Here is a 19,564-nt window from a genome sequence, read left to right as displayed (position 1 = left end):
CAGAGCACGAGGTCAGAATTAAAGCTTGCAGTTGGCATAAACTACTCCATAAGTTCATGAAGTTGATTTATGTAAAATCTCAAAAAGAAGTCACAGAAATAAGTGCCCATGTCCAAAAGCCACATTCCACACTGAACTGACCAAGTAGATTAAAAGAGAGGTAAAATGAAAGAGAGTTTCCAAAGATACCTCCATAATTTCCTGTTTTTCATCTGCTGCAAAAAGATTGGGAACCTCTCCTGTGTTGAGGACACTGTCAATGTCTTCTAAAAAACTTTCTTCTTTAATTTGTGTGTCTGTGATTAGAAATACAGTTTTCAAGCCTTTAACACCTGCACTCCTCAGAAGTCTCTGAAAAAGCAACACAGTTAAAATTGTACATTCCAAAACAAAACTGTACGCTCCAAAACAAAATTGTACATTCCTTCCTCAAATTTAAGTCAAAATGTAGACAGCTTATTAATACTCACTTTCAGATCTTCTCTCCACTCATTTGTACCATAGGTCTTAGAAATCTCTGGTTGGAAAACACACATTCTTGCCATGAAGGCTGCCAGGCGGGTCAGAGACTGCCGCCCGCTTCCTCCCATTCCAACCAGCAGCGCGTTCCCCCCGGGCTGCTTCAGGATGCGGCTCAGTCGAGACAAATGCTCCAACATGTACCTGCGTCAGGAACATGCTGATCACCCAAAGAGCAGAAACACAGGGGTATCCATGCACCCACAAAACTGGGAAACAAATCAAGGAGTAGCATCTCCAAAACAAATTTCTGAATGCAGGGTGAGGTGGGGTAGAGAAGAAGAGGTAGAAAGAGAGTGGGTATGAACCACAAAATAAAGTAAAATTTACAATTCTTCTATTATACAAACATCAGTATGTAGCTAAATTACTACAAATTGCTAGAAAGTACATGCAGAGGTTAGAACAGGAGGACTATAAGGATAAATGTATTAAAAGAAATGAAAAACATTAATTCTCTACTTCAAAATAAGAGCAGTATTACCAATTTTAACTTGAAGAACAGCAATTTCAGTATCTTTTTAAAGTAATCACTGGGGGAACATGGTTCATATCAACAAACATCTCCCTTTCCTCTACCTCTGACAGTGTTTTATAACTTATATGTGGAATTGACATTGGAACATCCTCAAGAAGCAGTATTTGCATGTCACTGAGAGTCCTTGCCAAAACTCAGGCCTGATTTATCTCAGAATATGAAGCAAGGCCTATAGGAGATCCCCTGCTTAAGCACAGGGCATGGGGTAATTAAAGCAAGCTGAGCAGCTATTAAAAGTAGACTCAAAAAAAACTTTCAAACGTTTCAAAAAAGATAAATTCTTGCTTATTTTTATTGGTTAGAAAAATAAAAGAAACAAATGCAGATGCTATCTATGAGACTGAACTCTAAGGCTGCAGTCAAACATGCCCTCCTGGCTGCTGTTCAGTGAGGTCACTGGAATATTGCTTCTACACCCAGAAAGTCACCTTTGATGAGAGGCTGCCAGCTCTTCAAACTGGGAGCCTAGCTGTACATACTGGCTCTCAGAAATCCAGCTTGGCAAAATGACCCAGACTAAAATAAGCTGCTACTAGAACTGTTTGAAGTAACCCTAATCACCTTCACAAAGTATCTACGTGTCAAGTTACCCTGGCAAATATGAAGAGGTGGTAATCTGTAGCAGCAGGGAGGAGAAAGGAGCTTGACCTCCTAATCTCTCTCTTGTATGATCACAAGTTAAGGTAACAATAAGGGCCTGCAGAGTCTAAAATTTCACAGGATTAGCTGCAGCACCAGCTGGGTGCATGGCTGTACTGCGTAATACCAGAGCAGACAGACAGCTATGACTGTGAACATCTCCCTCTTGGGATGCTTGTCCTTGGGGAATGAAAGTCCAGTGACATCCATCTTCACTGGTGACAGAGGCCTAGGAGAAGTACAGCACCTACCTGATTCACTGCACAATGTTTCCGTAACAACTAAGGAAAATATTCAAAGCCCCTTAGGAGAAAAGCTTCTCATTATTTACTTTGAGATAGAAAAAGGAGAAGCATAAAGAAAAAAATCAGTTTACTTCCATTCATAAATGTGTAACACCACAAACACCATAAAGGATGGATAAAGGGGAGAAGACATAGAGAAAACCACAGTCCACAAAATTGAATATACTGAATTATCAACTACAGTTTAAAGCTCTTAATAAAACAGATCATAAACACCTGAAAACAACAAGGTTCATTCTTGTTTTCTGGGTTTGATTATATTCATCCAGACACTGCTCCACAACGTCACTGAACTCCTCAATGCTTGGAATCTCAACATAAAGCCTTTCATCTCCCTCAAGTTCTGGATCCATGTAGTCACCAAAACACAAACTTCTCATGTTTTCTTCTGTTACCTATGACAAATATTCAACAAATTATGTAGTCAAGTTTAATATTTAATGAATATATTACTCATTGCAATTTTGGAAAACAAAGGAGAATTTAGACAAATACCCCAGACACAAGAATAAGCACTCCAAAATATTTTGACTCACAGACAACACCCCCCTCAAAATTATGTTTCCTGCATTGAGCTATACACTAATTTTTAATTTGTTCTTGGAAAGCAATTGGCTCAAATAGGCACTAACAGTCTCATAATCATGACCTTCAGATTACACCAAATTCATATAGATTTATACTATGAAATGGATAACTAAGATCACAAAGTTATTTCCTCTATACAAGAAAGCAACAACAAAGGACATACAAAAAACAAACAAACAAAAAATTAAGACAAGGCATAACATACAACACAACTACACAGCATTTTGGATACTAAAATGTAATAACAATCACAGGATGCAGATATGCAAATTCATTTTAAGGAAAAGTAGCACATTTTAAATGCAATATTTTTTGAAAATAATGCTCATTTACAACAGTTAAACCCTCCCAAACAATTTTCATTTCTACATTTCTTTCCTTATGAAGACATTTGGTCAAATTCAACTCAAACTTTCATGTGCATTTGAATCAAAATTTCACGTATGCTTAACTCTCATGTCCTAAATTTACAATAAAAGCAATTATTTTGCAACAGGTTAAACATGATACTCACAGATGATTTTCCATCCTTCAGGTGTGCAAAAACTCTATCAAATGTCTCTTTGAAATGGTCTTTCACAATATCTTTCACTAGATTGAACAACCAGGTTCTGTCATCATCTTCCACCAGACGGTCATAGAAGACACGAAACACCTCGTGTACAAACAGCCGAATCATCACATGTTTGTTTGCAACTGAACTTTTCTTAATGAGCAAACAGCCATGGATAACCCGTGAAAAGTCACGCAGGTTGAAAGTATAATGAGATTTGGCTGGTGTGGGCAGAAGATTTTTGATGGCTTTCTTATACACCTTCAGATAACAACAATAGAGAACAAAAAAATCAAAAAAGTAACACTGACTGTATTGTTATCATAATTCCTAAATGCCTTCTGAAATGTTATTTCTCAAAAAATCCAAAAAACCCCTTTCACACTACATTATTGTAAAGGCAAAGGAACCTCAATGAACAAATTGAAGGAAATTCCCAGTAAGGTATTTGCCTCTTACCTCTAAAGTGGCAGTGACAATTTGATTTCCAGTTGTGGAGAAGTCAGGAGGAAAGTCATTCATCTTTAGGTAAAGAGCTACTACAGTAGAGAAGATGCGGATCATTGTTTCATCGCTGAAAGAGTTGATGGTGCAGAGGTTGAAGTGGCGCAGGAAGCGAGGGGTGACAGGATTCCTGCCGCCCCCTGGCGGCCCCATGGCAGCCAGCAACTGGACGTCAACAAGGGTGATTTTAGAGGTGTCCTTAAAATCATACCTTCAAAACAAAATGCCATGTGACACTTAAATACAGATATAATACATTTGTTACACCTTAGATGCATCTATATGACAAACCAGCCCCTGAATGCATTAAAAAAGTGTTTAAAAATATCTATAAGCGTAGTAGGCATTATGTAATATAATATATATTTCTATATATTTTATCTTTTTAAATACAAACAACCCCTCCTCCCCAAAAAACAACAAAAAAACCAACTAGTCCTTTAACTGTGTGCCAGTTAATCTCAACATTTCATTTTGTGGCCCAAAAGAAAGACTATTTGTTTAAACCATGTTCTGTAAAACCTGGAATGAAATTCTGAGTATTAAAACTGTAACGTATCAAGGTATATATCTATTCAAGAGCAACAGATATATGAGCAGTGCCTGGAATCACAAGGGCAGCAGTATTTGAGAAGTGCCTGGAATTGTAGAAAGATCCAGACTCAGGAAAACACCTGTTCCAATCTTCCAATATAAGCAAAGCAAAAAACCTCAAAAGCAGGGAAGACTTTCAACTTGTTTTATTTGATGCTTATTATGAGACGTGATTTCATTGTGAATTTAAAAACAAAAATTTGAGATCTTGTTAAAAAAAAATTATTGATTAATAGAAACATGGGTAATAGGGGAAACCAATATAAGAAATAAAATCAGAAGTTTTATATAACTGCATATATATAGATATGTACAGAAAACTGCCAACTTTCTAAGGAGAAAGAGAAAGAACAAGAAACTACACTGGAAAAAAAAAGTTAAAATAATCAAGGTGTAAATGAATAATTTTATTTAACATATACTAACTCTGCTGCTCAGCACTAGAACATTCTACAACACTCAAAATTAATTTGATCATGAATTTCCTAAACTGAGAAGTCCTTAGTAAAACACAAGTTGCTTCAACTTTAAATAACATATTTTTATATATACTAAATTTACATTAACATTTACAAACCACTTTGAAAAGTTTTGAAAAGAAAATTCAAGGGAATAAATAAGCGTAACAGCAAATACATGAACAAAAAATTTTCAGCTGTATTTCAAATAATTACCAAAATCCATGGTCAAAGAACTGTCTTAAAAGTTCTATGGGAGGCTGTGCCCCATACTTCTCCAAAGCTGGCATATTCATATCATCTACAAAAATAATGCACTTTTTTCCCATTGGAGGGCCAAAAACTCCTTTGCGCCTCTTGTCTAGCCTGGCCATAATAATGTTCTGCAATGCAAACAGGATCACTCAGAACACAGATTACATATACATGTCCACAATCTCTTGAGATCAAAATAATCTGTTCTACTAACCTGAGTCTGATTGGCACTGGTTCGAGCTGAAAAATTAATGAAGAACGGGAAGTAGCGCTCCTTTTCCAAGTTGTTCATTAACTTGTCCTTGACATACACAGATTTCCCAGTTCCTGTAGGTCCTACTAGAAGCAGTGGTCTTCACAAAGAAATAAAGCACACAGACTGCAGAAACCTAACATTGTAAACTAAAAGCAGCTAGAAGTCAAAGGTTTTACTAACTTGTCCTTCTTCTTCTACCTCTAAAAATATTACTTGCCTAAAGAAGAAACTGAAGTGTTCTAAGACATTCATTAAACCCTCCCATAATTTTAGTTTGCTTCCACCATCAAGACAATGGGAGGATAATTAAACATTTTAATTCCCTTATTCTACTAGTGTTGGAGTATATGAACACAGAGGGGAGGTAAATTTCTCTTGATAGGTCTTTCATTAATTCAAACTTTATAAAGCTTTCAGCCTTGGAACCTGAGGCTAATTTTTATTTTATTCTCTTATATGATCTGACCGTGACTAATATAAATGATTTTCATAGGATTAATAAAAAAAAAATCCTAAAATATGTATTTAATTGCCAAAGTAGAAAGAGGGTGCAACAATTTTTGGGCTGTCCTAAGCACATCATCAGACTGCAAATACTAAAGTTAGACTGTAATAAGGTTTCACAAAAAACCTGAGATCAGACTTTTGGGCAGATTTTTTTTTTTTTTGTAGTAAATGTCTGTTTTAAAAAGCCAAATAAACTGAGGGTTTGATAAAAACAATGAACTCAAAGGAAAGAATAAGAGATATTTCTACCTATGAACAAATTTCACTTCAGAAATTTGTAGTGAAGCAACTTACCTTCCATGGGTAATGAACAGGTCTAGCAAATAGGTGTAGCGAACTGTATCCATAGTTGGGACTATAATATCTTGAATCTTCACATTTTTATCACGGTAACTAATTTGTTCAATAAATTCATTCCAGTGAGCCCAACCTACTTTGCCTTTGAGCTAGGAAGAAACACAGATGTAGAACAAATAGGTGTTATACATATGAAGGGTTTTCTCCACTACTTCACTTGTGAAAAATTAAAGTAATGGATTTCAACAAATTAATGAATATTTGATGTTTCAAAAGTTCACATATTTAGTTTGATTTACCTCACTATCAAAGAATTAAAGAACATACCTAAACTTAGACTCCTTTGTTTTCTTAAAAACTTTGTTCAGTGAAAAAAAAAAAGATACACGCATACAGAAAACCACAACAAAAAACCAAAAGGAAGCAGTCCAATAGGCACTATAAACAAAAATTGCAAGGCAAACCACCTATGGGCTTAATATTCTGCTTTCCTTCTGGACAGTCCACATTATCCCTTCTAAATAAAATCACATTTGAATCTGCCAGCTGAGCTTGGGTTGCAGAAGAAATATGCAGTGGTAGTATTACAAATATAACTGAAATATACATCTTAGAATTTTGTTTAAAAATTGGTCAGTACACTGCTATTTGAAAAAGGAATGAAAAATGTACTGTGGGATTTAATTCAACCAACACTCTACAACACCCAACAAGCTTTGTACAGTTCAAAAACCCACCTGGCTGCATTTTCCTTCTACTAGGACTGTAAGAATCTATTTAGTGGATGCAGAAGCCAATCGTACCTGATACATGTAGTCGTAGACCAAGCCTTTCTCTTCTAAGGGACACTCCCATGTTCCCAAATTCTCTGGTACAGGATTTGTTTCAGATTCCCCAGACAAAGTTTCCCTCAAGAAATTATCAAAAATTGTCCTGCTGTCATCATCACAAATTCCACCAATGGACCAGATTATGGCAAAAGCAAAGCAACCCTGCAAAGGCAAAAAGTTAGTAACTGCATCATAAGTTGACACATTACATGAACCTTGTGCAGTCTGATTAACAAACATAGCTTCAAAAAATATTGTTAAGCAGAGAAATGTTAACAATTGCCCTTGAATACCCCTGGCCTAAAGAGATTTAGAAATCTGACTGTAGACAGAGGACACAAATAATCTTACTTAAGGACAGAGAGAGAACAAAAAATAAAGGCCGCTGACTACAGCAGTATGTCAGATGAAAAAGCCTGAGAAGAGTTCTAATAACAAGCCAGGATCTAGGAATTCTGTAATTTAATTTTAAATAACTACTTTCACATTCTGTTTTCTTCAGTTTTTCATAAGAATAACCACATAAGGTCAGACAGAGGATCCAACTAATATAACTGTCAGAAAACCCTCTTACACAGAAATTTTTGCTCAAACAAACAAGCCAATCAGTGTTGCATGAATATTTATTTCCTTTAAGAGAAAGAAGACCCTTTGCTTTAGCTAACTTCTTGGTTACTTAAAAAGCACATTTAATAAAAGCACTATCCTATTTAATAGGAAAAAGAGTAACATTTTAAATCATATTTGTCATTTGTAAGACTTCCATCTCATCTAGGTACCTCCAGAGCATGGGGAGAGAGAGCAAGGAGGTAGTAGAATTTTCATGTCTCTTATTCACAAGTTAAAGTTACTTGGATTAGTAAAATTGTTTTGAAAACCAGCATACAGAGAAACAAATACACATTTCACTCCATGGTAAAAAACCAACCATAATCCAGGCACGGATGCTTTTGTTGGTGGGATCTTCTTGCACAGCTGGACAAATCAACATTTCAAAAATCCGTGTGAGGGCTACTACAACATTGATCTCACTTGTGGGTACCAGTTCCTAAGAGATTCAAAAGGTAGGATGTCATACTTTATATACTTTTAGTTAATTTATCTTTTGGAGATAAAATACTAAAGCAATTAGATCACTGGCTAATTCTAAACACACACTAGAAGGCAAGGTTTACACTGACTTTGACTCAAAAGATCATTTGCCCTCCTCAGTCACTGAAATGCCAAAACCTTTAGCTTGTTAAGCATATTCATGGCTGCCATGTGAACACTGCAATTAAACATCCTAAACTAAAATAAAACCCACAGAATTAAGTACAGCAAAACATGAGCAAAATTCTGAGCATGTCACACTGAGCTTGCAAGGAACTACACATTTCCTCTAAAACTTGAAAAAGGACTTCCTTATGCAACATGAGATCTTTAAAGAAAACAAATGTACAAAATTGTCTTGGGAAGACTTTTTAATCAGTGTTTTAAATACTTACTTTACTTTTTAAAATAAGAAGATGAAAACTATGATCAGGTTTCAAGTCTTAGCTGACATTCTCATTTTATCTCTTCACACTGATCCCAAGAATCACATATTCATTCTAACTGTGCTTGTCATAAGACAACAGTCACCTCCTACCAGGGGTAACAGAATGGAAGTGGCCACTAGCTATTGCAGGAAAAAATGACAAAAAATACCTTGCACTGTCTCTGACGGACTCTTAATGCTGGTGGCACCAACCAATCAAAAAGTCCCTGCAGAAGATCTTGATGTTCCTCTGAATTCAGAGGTTCAGGCAGCTTATTCAGCCAAGAGGTAACAATTGGCCTCCAGCCCAGCTGAGAAGGCTCCAAATAAATCATGCCACAACGACTGACCGTAGCAGGCTAAGGAAAAACAGTAAACTCATTTTATTGTGCATTGAATAGACTAAATTTTGTTTTATATTTTCATTAAATACAAAACTTACTGATGCCTGGGAAAGATCCATAGTTTCAAAAATGAGAGTCATCTGAGGGGACATTTGGATGACTTCCCCACTCATCAAACAAAGCTTGAAAGATAAAAAGTAATATGCAAAATCAGAAAAAACAATTGGTATTAAATTACACTTCCTATCACAGGGAGTTCTATATGAAAATTGGCAAAACCAAGTAAAATCAAAGATAAGGTCGACTACTTAAAATGTTTAGTTACTTGTATCAATAGATTCTTATCAAGTTTTTGCTAAATTCTTCACTCATAGTAACCTACCAGTAGGTTCATTACAGTCAATCTTGCACATGACAAGAAGAAAGGACAAAAGATATCTGCAGATATTATTGCTAATACTGAAGCATTCCAGCTGGAGACACACTACACTTTTGTACTAAAGTAAGAGTCCAGTTTGAGTATTTTGACACATTATCATAGAGAACTTAAAAGTTCAAATGTTATGTCTAATTTTTATACTTGCTTTGGGATTCCTAGGGCCCATTTACAAAAGTGGTGTTACAATTTTGAATTCAGAAGCCATTATTTTGAAAATGCAACCCTTTGTGTCTTGAGATTGTCTTGAAATACAAGTGTCTAAGCTTGTGCAGTCTTAGAAATAATGGGGTTTATAATATATAATTTATTGTAATTTCTGACATTGAAATTTCAATAATTTATGTTAGAAAATTACATTATGGCATTAAGGAAATAATTCATGTCTTTCAGCAATGAGTTGATATTGTGATTATGATTCCAATACAAACAAAACAAAACAAAACCAAAACAAACAAACAAAAAACCCAACCAAAACCACAAAAAAACCCCCAAAGCTCACGACTTGTCACCAACACCACCTTGCACTTGCTCTTCTCAGAAGTCAGGCTCTGCAGTTTGCATTTGTGGTTGTATATGTAGAAGAATATTTTCAAAGCATCACATAATTTCCTTCAGGCGTTTTTTCACTGACTATACCTTTTTGTTGTCATCCAGAACCGTGTTCATGCTCTCTATCCACAGAGTATCGATGGGGCCATCGAAGATGACCCATTTGCGCTCGGGGGTCTCGGACAACGCGAACTCCCTGAAGGTCGTAGCGACAACCCCGTCTGTCCACTGGCAGGGGTGGGCGTGCCAGTGGGGAGTGAGACAAAGAACACAGAGTTCAACCTGAGCTGCCAGCCACAGAAACCCTTCCCGTGGACTTCCATTACCCCTCAATTTAACTGGTCTACTCTTGTGCTGCAGAGAGTAGCACCTAACTTTGGAGTTTCACCAAGGGTCTTAAAAAACCAGCAAATTTAAAAAAGCCTTTTTTTTCCACTTGAAAAAATACTGTAAGAAATAGGACCAGCAATTCAATTTACTGAAACTTAGAAATGTTTCTGCCCTGTCTTGCACCTGTTTCTCTCCAGAATCACTCTAATTCTCTCCAGAGTCACTATTTCACATTTACTGCTTCATATTGTTCCTCCTCCAAACCTAAGTTTCACACTTGGGAACCCATGAATTCATGGATTTTTCTAGAGTGTTTTTGCATTACTTTGATTATACAAGTTAAGGACAGAAAAATGAATACAGTTATATTTGATAGGATTTCCTAGCATGGATGCAATGTAAGAGGACAATGCCCTTCAAAATGGTATTGATTTTTTTTTGCATGTTTAAACCTATATAGCTGCATACACACTGCATACATACATACTGCATTTTTTATATCCTAATTGAAAACAGGCCACAAAAATATTAGTTAAAATAACATTTACAATTGTGTTCTCATCTGTGTTTAAAATCATAAAATTATGAATTCAAGAGTTTACTCTCCATAATAATGGAAACATAATATACAGGAAACATTATTTTTGAAATATGCATTACCTCATGGGATATCAGATCAAACTGCCCAAAAAGCTGGCCCATAGTGATTGATTTTGGATTTACAGTCCTATAAATGACTTTTTCTTCTTCACCATAGCCACGTTTTTTCATAAGAGACAGTGTATCTGCCAACACATGCAGAACTTTGGTCTTCCCAGAAAATGGCTCCCCCACCAGCATGAAGCTGTTAGATGGAAAAAAAATCCTACTATTAATAAATTTGTATCTTGCAATTTAGACTTTCACGGATCACATGAAGGCCAACAGTATCAAACACATGCTTCAAGATAATTTCCACCTAATTTTCAAAAAGTGAAGTAAATTTTCTTCGAACATAAGAAACATCTTTTCCATAAACGCAGTTTATTTGCACATGCAAATATGATTGCACAATCTCACAGAGATTAATTAATGAGCTGAATATTAACCATGATATAGCTCATGTCCTATTTTCTCCAGTTACTATTCTGTAATAAAAGCTAGGACTAAAATGGCACAGATCTGACAAATAATGTTTTAATACAAATAAGCTTTTACAGTCCTAAGTTTTCACCACACTGATATCAGCACCTAAAATCATTATACATGCGCAAGTGCTTCTGATATCACGAAGAGTACAATTCCTCTGACATACATCCTCAACAATTTTGGGACATGCAAAAGCAGTATCAGCAATCAGCTGTTCCAAAGCTGACTGGAACAAAGAGGAATATTATGCCACCCTCAAAACCTTCTATAACTTCATTTTAATAACTGCTACAGTGCAAGTCAGAATTACAAAAGATAGTGCAGTGATAAGAACCTTACCCATGTCTAACAATCATCATTTCATATGTCTGTATCATTTTCTGCATAAAAGTTTGTACAGGTTGGACATTATGTTGAGTGCAACATTCATTGGCACATTCCAGAAAATCCTAAAATCCAAACAAATCATAATCTTATTCCTGCTACAATTTAAATTACTGTCCTGCATGACAACAGAAGAATTTATGCTCACCACAAAGGGTTTCAAATTAATTAATAATTGAAATAGTATTAGTCAGAATATAGCAAACTTTCTGGAGGAAAAAATTCCCACTACTGTAGTTCATGTGCTAGGCAGGGTTTAACTACAATTTTAATCTTGAAGGCATATCACCCTTAGGAAACCAGCAGTGTGCTTCAGAACCATACACTTTTTTCAAGATCGTAGTATCTACTGAAAACTTAAAAAGTTAATCGAATTTGGTTTTTCCAACATACTCATCCTTTCCAACCATTTTCCTACAAAGATTGCTTCAAGTGTCGCTAAAAATAAAATACAAGCGCAAACCTTTATCTCACTTCATTATGTCCAGCAATTGGAAAAGAAATCAGGAAGCCTAAAATTTGGTAAATCTGCAGATCAGTTCCCAATCTGTAATGTACAACCTTTCTGAATGTAAGGGAACTCAGATGTGGAGCACACATAAAATAATTCCCTTTGCTATAAAGTTTCATTGCAAACAATTTTGCTCATCTTGAAATACCTCACTGCATTAATTGCACTTGGTTACAAAGAAATCACTACAGAACAATCAACAATGATCATGACCAAGGAAGAGTACTTACATTGTAGTCTGCCTCAGGAAGGTTGATTCCAGGAAATAAATCACTGGTTATACCCATGAACAAAGGTATATCGTGTGACAAAAATTTGGGCTCATTCACATCTTTAATTGATCTAAGAAGCTAGAAGAAACAAATATGCATTTTGCCATTCTTATTAAGAGCCAGAGCATAAGGTGTTCAGCAATTAAAATAACCTAGTATGTAACAAAGATTAATTCATTAAATGGGGCCTTTGATAAGAAGCCCAACCATGCAATCATCAGAACAGCCCAGGAAAACGCAGCATGTATTTTATTCTCTTAATTTCACAAACTATAAAGCATGGATCAGTGATGAGATATGCTGAAACTGCCTTCAGAACTCAGAACTGCATGTATCTATGAAACTCCTTAAACAAATATTCCCTCCGGAACTCACCAATATATCTTCATCTTCTGTGGGAAATTTTAACTTCAGATTCCCCGCAGCCACCAGCACAGCTTTGACTGCCCGCATGCCATAGTCGTAGTGATACTGAGAGGAAAGCTGTTCTGAACAAAGCCTGTAGGTCATGACTATCTTCACTGACAGTGACTTAGCATTCAAAAATCCATATGAATAGAGGGAAATTTCTGCTATCAGAGCATAGTTTGGAACCATCATGGCTACAGTTCGGAAAAGAACCTGGAATACATACCCAAAGAAATATCTTCAAATAATTAATTTAGGAATGGAAATAAATTCAGAACTTTTACAGTATTCAGCCCACCATAAAACAGTATTTTCAATATTTGCAGTTAAGACTCCCTAGGAGGTTAACCTGAGCTACCACAAATATCCATCTTAATGTACAGTGCAGTACATCAAGAAAAGACACTGTGCCCCCCAGCTCTTTCCCCTCAACACTGTCTCAAGAATGCAAGAATGCAATTTGCTCCTTGCACAGATACATCCAGCAGAAAGGAAGGAAAATGTTGTCCATGGCAGGTGAGAAAATGCACTTTTTTTCTTTCAGCAATCTGCATTTGGTGTGCTCCTCATGCTGCACTATCTCTGCTTTCAGTTAGTAAAGCCTCCTCATGGAAATATCTTACCTGGACAAAACAATCATCACAAAGGTCACAGATGCATATATCTTATTACTTTACCTTCAGATTATCTGGAAGTTCAGAACGTCCTGCATAACCTGGATTCATAGTAATTGCTATAAAACAGTTTGGGTTAAGCTTCAGCTCAGTGCCTTCAAAATTAAATGTTTCTAGCTTCATCTGTATGGCTCTTTGGATGCAAAGGATCTGCTGTGCCACTACAGACAGCACTTCCAGTTCAATGCGATTGAATTCATCAAAACATGCCCAGGCACCTGATGAAGCCAAACCCTTGAAAAACTGCAAATTAAGAAAGAAACCAACAATATTGTTAAGAGAAAAGATTCAAAAGAAACTAAGAATATAATGTTGGAAGTTTAACTAAATTACAAAAATACAATTATACAAAAATACAAGTAATAATGCTTAAACCTGTTTAGATCATAGATCAGTGATGTACTTAAGAACAAAGTTTTTGACTCTAAAGTAAGCTAAATCAGAAGATCCAAATCCCAGGAACTCTTGTTTGTTTCATGTTTTAATTAGCAACTTAATAGGATTTCATAAAGGACAGAAAATGAAACATGTAGAGAACTGCATATAGTATCCAAGGGCAGCAGACCACAGGTGCTACGTTTATTTGTGTCTGCAAAACAGGGACCCTAAAATTTTCACGCTAAAAATAAAATAAAACATATATTTATTTTCTATTTACCTTTCCCATTGCCAGGTAATCAAGGCCATCAGAGCAGTTAAAGACAACACACTGAACAGCAAGAGCTTTAGCCAAATCTTTGGTGGTCTCTGTTTTACCAGTTCCTGCTGGACCCTCTGGGGCACCACCAAGGTTTAAATAAAAGGCTCCAATCTAAAGCACAGAAATAGTTTATGGAAATTATTTGTACTTCATTCATATGACATGTTTCTGCATGAAAATGGTAAAATTAAATTGCACTTGATAGTTTCATACACTTATTTTATCTGACATAAAAAGTATGGTTTTCCTGAGTAAAAATAATCTGAAATGTACTTACAGCTGGGAAGAAGAGGCAAGAGAATTTAATTCTGACCCTAACAGAGGGTTTAGTTTTGTTATCATCATGACCATGACTGGTTATTCAAACTTTGTTATACCCAATCTTTCAGTTCTCGTTTAGATACACCTTTCAAGTGTAATTTGACCTTTAACCTTTCAAGTTAAATTTGTTGCAGTTGCTTATTGCTACTCTTTTATCTCCACCCGTCCTTTAATATATTTTTTTCCTCTTTTCTTTCCCACACCATCCCCCTTTGATGCTTGTGCCTTTCATTGACCTCTCCTATATTCCACCTATATTCCATTGAAGTAGGAGGAAATCTGACAGAAAACAAAAAAGTTGCAGACCTTAAACAAACAGTCCAATCCACAGTTACAGGGCCACATCTGTATTGATTGACAAGTTCTGGGAATACTTTGCTAAGAACTTTGGGCAAAGGACAAGGCTAGAATTGGCTAGAATGCCACATTTCCACCTGCTGTGCTCTGATTCAAGGCTTGTGAGCCTAAAACCAAAACAGACTACCAACTGCATCACCTTCTCACACCAAGGTACCTTGATGTTTTGACAAACAGATACCAAGCATCAGCTACAGCCACACCATGTGGCTTGAAATCATACTTCAACAAGCATCAGCTACAGCCACACCATGTGTGCCTAACAAAACTTGAAATCATACTCCAGCAAAGAGACTGCAGTAACTGATAATGAGAAAAGCTGTATCTGTGATGACTTTAGTAACTTTCAGCTGTCAGGTTAGCTGAGGATAAACGAGTACAATAATAAACACCTCTGCCAAGAGCAGGGATACTAAAAAGTTGCCAAACTTGTACTAGTCTTAGGAACAGTGTGATCACAAGTGAATCCTTATCCATTTAATTCAGCAGCCCCAGAACACCAGAAAAGCACTTTGCATTCTCATAATCTTTACAGTAATCAAATATTGTCTTTTTTTAACTGTGTGTTTTAAAAAAGCACTGCCACAACAGAAGAGCACACTAATGTTTCAGTCAGGTTGGTGAGCTGTCCAGATTTGTGGTTATGAGTGATTTTCATGTTTAATATTCTGTAAAAATTACAAACCTCACTCTAGCAGAAATAGCAGAGTCTGACAATAACCCTGAGCCCTAAAAGGATGGCTGCACTGAACGGTATAAGCAATAGCAGAGCCCAGGAAATACAATTTGCAGTATCCCAGGAGGAAGCTCGTACCAGGGTGCGGTAGCAGCGGTCTGTGAGAGGGGTGATCACCAGGCGCGGCGAGTTGCCGAGGTATTCATAGGCGTATTTCACATTGCAGTTAATGATGCACACACGAACGTTCTCGTTCTGCCAGTAATAGCGCAGCTGTGCAAGCCACTGGAAGTCTGTTTCACTCTGCACACCTGACAAACAGAATTGACAGCAGCCATAAAAGATGTTGTAGATAGCTGGATTTTCTATTACAGTAAAATTTAAAACAGCTTTGAAATTATTAGTGTTGATGCTTATAGCCAAATACAAACCCATCTTAGTGCTGTACTGTTTTAGGCAGTAAAATCTGATTTTTCATTAACTATGTGTTAAGAAAAATGTCTTCAAATATAATTACCACTTCCAATCATTTCCTTGATGACATCTCTAGCATGAACATCAAGAGTAACCAAGGCACCCAGTGTAGTCCTTGTTTGCTTTGACAGTTTTCCTCTCACCAACTCTACAATATCATTAAGTTGAAGCTGAAGTGTATCATAATAACCCTTTAAGCCCTAGGAGACAAAGGGTAAATTTGAAACTGGTTATATCACAGATTCAAGTGATACAGATTGCTTCATGTTGACTAGATATCTTAACAGAGGTTGCTTATTAAGCTATTGTTTTATATTGTCATGGTTTTGCATCAACTTCTCTTATGCACAGTTATGCATTTATGCTGCAAAGCTACATTTTAAACTATGATTGCACTAAATAAGAATACTAAAGTACCTGAATGAAAGGTATAAATCACTGTACATAAATTCATGTATGTCAAACACACATGCTCAACATTTTTAAAATTTTATTTTAATTGTAAAAAACTGTTTGATTAAGCAAAATACATTTCAGCTGAAATGAAACACTAAGAAAGATTTTTTTTAAATTATGCATTACACAGTACCTTGGGCCCATCGTGAAGAACTTCATGTACCTCACTTGTCCAGTACATTTGAGACACACACAACACTACCTGGCCAGGCCACTCCAGAACCCAGCGCTTTCTCTCAGTCTCTAGATAAGCCTGAAAGAGTTACATACATCATACGAACACAGTGTCTGGGGATAACTATCACAATCTAATGCAGAAGCTTATAATGTAATCCTATTAATATTCCTTGCTGAAGAATACTATTTTCCTATTTGCAGTGCCCAAATGGAGCTTTAAATGCTCTTTTCCCCTTAGGTTCACAATTTTTTTACCCAATAATTTTAAATATTCTTAGAATTATCTTTCCATATTACAGAAATGGTCACAACTTGTTAACTTCATACAAAGAAATATTTTCTGTCTAATGATTTTCTTTTAGGAGGAAGCAAGCATATTACAAGTGTTCTATTTCTAATTAATAAGAAACCTGAACTACTACATCAGATGATATATCCTGTAAAATAGTACTGCTGTGAAACTTTTAGAAGAATTTATCTCCAGTGTAATAGGAAAACTACTTGCATCTTATTCAAACTAAACTCCAATGTATATCACTGGCTTATTAAATACATATCATGTTAACTTGGTCCTGGCCACATGACTTCCTCAACTCCTGTGTTGAGGAAGAATTTTAGAAAGCCAAGAGACAGCCACAAAACAAAGACAGGTGCTACAGTTCTTAAATTATCATAAAGCCCATACCATTCTTGATCTGGCAATTACATCACGCACAGTCTTCAGCATAACATCTTCTACTTGAATTAACCACTTCTCCACTGCACCTCGAGCTTCAGAAGTAGAAATGTTTGAAACCAGTTGCACACGCTCGCCTTCAGAACTACACATTCCTTTAATATCCAAATTGCGAAGGAAGTCCAGCTTAGCAATGCCTTCAAAACACTTCTTCAGGTGAGGCTGAACTCTAAGAGGATCTTTAGTCTCCGACAGGATCTCCAACATTTCATCATTAGACAAGAAAAAGAAGCTAAAAAATTAGAAAAAAATTACAACTGCATTATCAAGCTATAAGATTGATCTTATTCACAACGAAAAAGCCCCATTCAGAATCTGTGGGGTTTAAATAACCAAAGCTCATCATACCGGGGAAAGAAGAGACGTTTCTTTTCAAGGTAAGCATTAAGCCCTTTCATGATTTTGTCAAGAAGTTCATTACAGGTCTGAAGCTTCTCTGTTAATCCTGGCAAGGAAGTAGCAGCAAGAACCTGTAACAACAAACATGTGCAAACTGTCAGCGATAAATGAACTATTTCAAACAGCATTTCAAACAGAAATTAATCAAATAAGGAACAACGTAACTTTGTTTCTAGAAAGCCTAGGGAACTGAAATCGTAGTTCACTGTATATATTCTGAAAACAAAGCATCCCCTCCCCCCCCACCCCCCCAAAATAAAGGCAAGAGAAGCTACTGCTCTACTGCTTCCTGTCAGTAATGGATATTTCCCTTACCTTTGGGTCTTCAGCACAAAACTGCATAATCTCTCTCCACAGTCTATCCACAGTCTGAAACTGCCGTCCCTCTTCTGGCATCTGTTGCATAATATCCTCAGAAGAAAAGATGGGTTCCAAATACAGCCATTGTGCCTGCACTTTCAGCCAGTCATCAATATTCTCCTGAATTTTAATCAAGCGGCTTTCCCATTCCTTAATAAATGTTTAAAGAATGTTAACTTGACATTTCCAAGCAAATAATATTAGAGACAACAAATTCAGGAAAGGTAGACATTGTGGTATTCCAGCTCCCAAAGAGAAAACAAAAATCTACCAATAAACAAAATGAAAGAAAAATATTTAGGAGTATGAGTTCTTCCACATATACAGATGGCCAAAGGAGCTCAGAAATTTTTACTTACTTGGAAATTAATTTTCCAAAATGCATTTACCACGTTAGTGCTATGAACTTTCAACAACTTAATTGTTAAGCAATAGCCAGGAGGCTACCAGTGATAAATTCTATTTCAACTCCCCACAGCAAGGGCTCTTTTAGCTGAATGGCAGCAGGGACACAATGCCAGAAAAGCCACCTCAGCTCATAGGAGAGATCCAGCAAGTCAGGACAATAGCAGATACACTGGAGCAGGCTGCCTGTAAAGTATGTTCACTGAGCCTGCTTGAGCCTGAACATTTCCCACATAAACCAACAATGAACTAGGGAGGGCAACTGCAGAGCAATTCCACCAGCTTCCCTCCTGTCAATAGCCATGGTGTTAGCACCACAAAGACTACTCTAGCTCTGAAATTCAAAAGCAAGTGTAAAGCACTGCCATCATTGCTCTGAGGCCTGATCAAAAAACACTCTCCCAGCTGTCAAGAACTTCCTTTGCCCTGGAGAAAACATTGTAGTTCAAAATTCGAATCCAAAATTCAATAAATAAATAAATGTTCTTATTAGCAATAATAGAAACATTCTTTCCAGTTATTAAGAAGCGAGGCTAATGAAAATAGTGATTTTGCAAAATATTAGAAAAAATAATCATGTTCCCTTGGTTACACTTGAATTTGAATGGAAGAGAGAATTCCAAAACAGAAATACGTATAAACTCATACAAACTCAAAAGATTCTTGCTGAAAAAAATCAATGAAAGCATTTCATTAACAACTCAAACTAGAAAGTTGTAATACAATCAGTATACCATTTCACTACAGCTATCCCACAAATAAAAATGGTTGAAAAAGTACTCATTGTACCCTTATTTCATTTTCAAATGGTTTAATGAAAGGTGATCCTCTCATTGTCTGAGTTTTCATAATCTGATCATCAAGAAGAGCCTGAATATCATCCACTGAAGACAGAATATGAATACCAGTCTCACGATACACATTTGTGGTGAAGGAAATTGAATCCCAGGTTTCCTTCATGGTATGCAGTGCTTTCTCCAAGGAAAATTCCTATTTAAAAAAGAAAATAGCTTGGTCTAGTCACTGAATTGGTTTTTTCCAACTCTCTAGTAAAATATATAAGCATATCTAGCTGAATAAACTATTTTGCTCTAGCAGCACA

The 19,564-nt window shown here is 36.3% G+C and overlaps 1 protein-coding gene across 1 annotated transcript in view; it reads right to left on the bottom strand.

The window, feature by feature from the left end:
• DNAH12 (dynein axonemal heavy chain 12) overlaps positions 1-19,564 on the bottom strand; it is a 58,375-nt gene that overhangs the window by 24,244 nt on the left and 14,567 nt on the right. Inside the window, exons 18-43 of the mRNA XM_041425934.1 lie at positions 19,252-19,452; positions 18,013-18,207; positions 17,647-17,768; positions 17,248-17,530; positions 16,519-16,638; positions 15,973-16,129; positions 15,594-15,766; positions 14,060-14,212; positions 13,405-13,644; positions 12,695-12,940; positions 12,278-12,397; positions 11,492-11,601; positions 10,685-10,868; positions 9,782-9,922; positions 8,805-8,888; positions 8,533-8,721; positions 7,772-7,891; positions 6,817-7,005; positions 6,011-6,162; positions 5,168-5,306; positions 4,915-5,081; positions 3,602-3,857; positions 3,104-3,403; positions 2,218-2,396; positions 471-663; positions 190-351 (exon numbers count right to left, since the gene is read on the bottom strand). Of these exons, the coding sequence (XP_041281868.1) occupies positions 190-351; positions 471-663; positions 2,218-2,396; positions 3,104-3,403; positions 3,602-3,857; positions 4,915-5,081; positions 5,168-5,306; positions 6,011-6,162; positions 6,817-7,005; positions 7,772-7,891; positions 8,533-8,721; positions 8,805-8,888; positions 9,782-9,922; positions 10,685-10,868; positions 11,492-11,601; positions 12,278-12,397; positions 12,695-12,940; positions 13,405-13,644; positions 14,060-14,212; positions 15,594-15,766; positions 15,973-16,129; positions 16,519-16,638; positions 17,248-17,530; positions 17,647-17,768; positions 18,013-18,207; positions 19,252-19,452 (4,575 nt within the window). The remainder of the gene's footprint in view (positions 1-189; positions 352-470; positions 664-2,217; positions 2,397-3,103; positions 3,404-3,601; positions 3,858-4,914; positions 5,082-5,167; positions 5,307-6,010; positions 6,163-6,816; positions 7,006-7,771; positions 7,892-8,532; positions 8,722-8,804; positions 8,889-9,781; positions 9,923-10,684; positions 10,869-11,491; positions 11,602-12,277; positions 12,398-12,694; positions 12,941-13,404; positions 13,645-14,059; positions 14,213-15,593; positions 15,767-15,972; positions 16,130-16,518; positions 16,639-17,247; positions 17,531-17,646; positions 17,769-18,012; positions 18,208-19,251; positions 19,453-19,564) is intronic.

This window comes from Onychostruthus taczanowskii, unplaced genomic scaffold (assembly GCF_017590055.1).
Source record: "Onychostruthus taczanowskii isolate IOZ18803 unplaced genomic scaffold, ASM1759005v1 scaffold9, whole genome shotgun sequence".
Classification (NCBI taxonomy): Eukaryota; Metazoa; Chordata; class Aves; order Passeriformes; family Passeridae; genus Onychostruthus; species Onychostruthus taczanowskii.
Note: the sequence above shows the minus strand (reverse complement) of the source record. Positions and strands in the feature narration are given on the sequence as shown.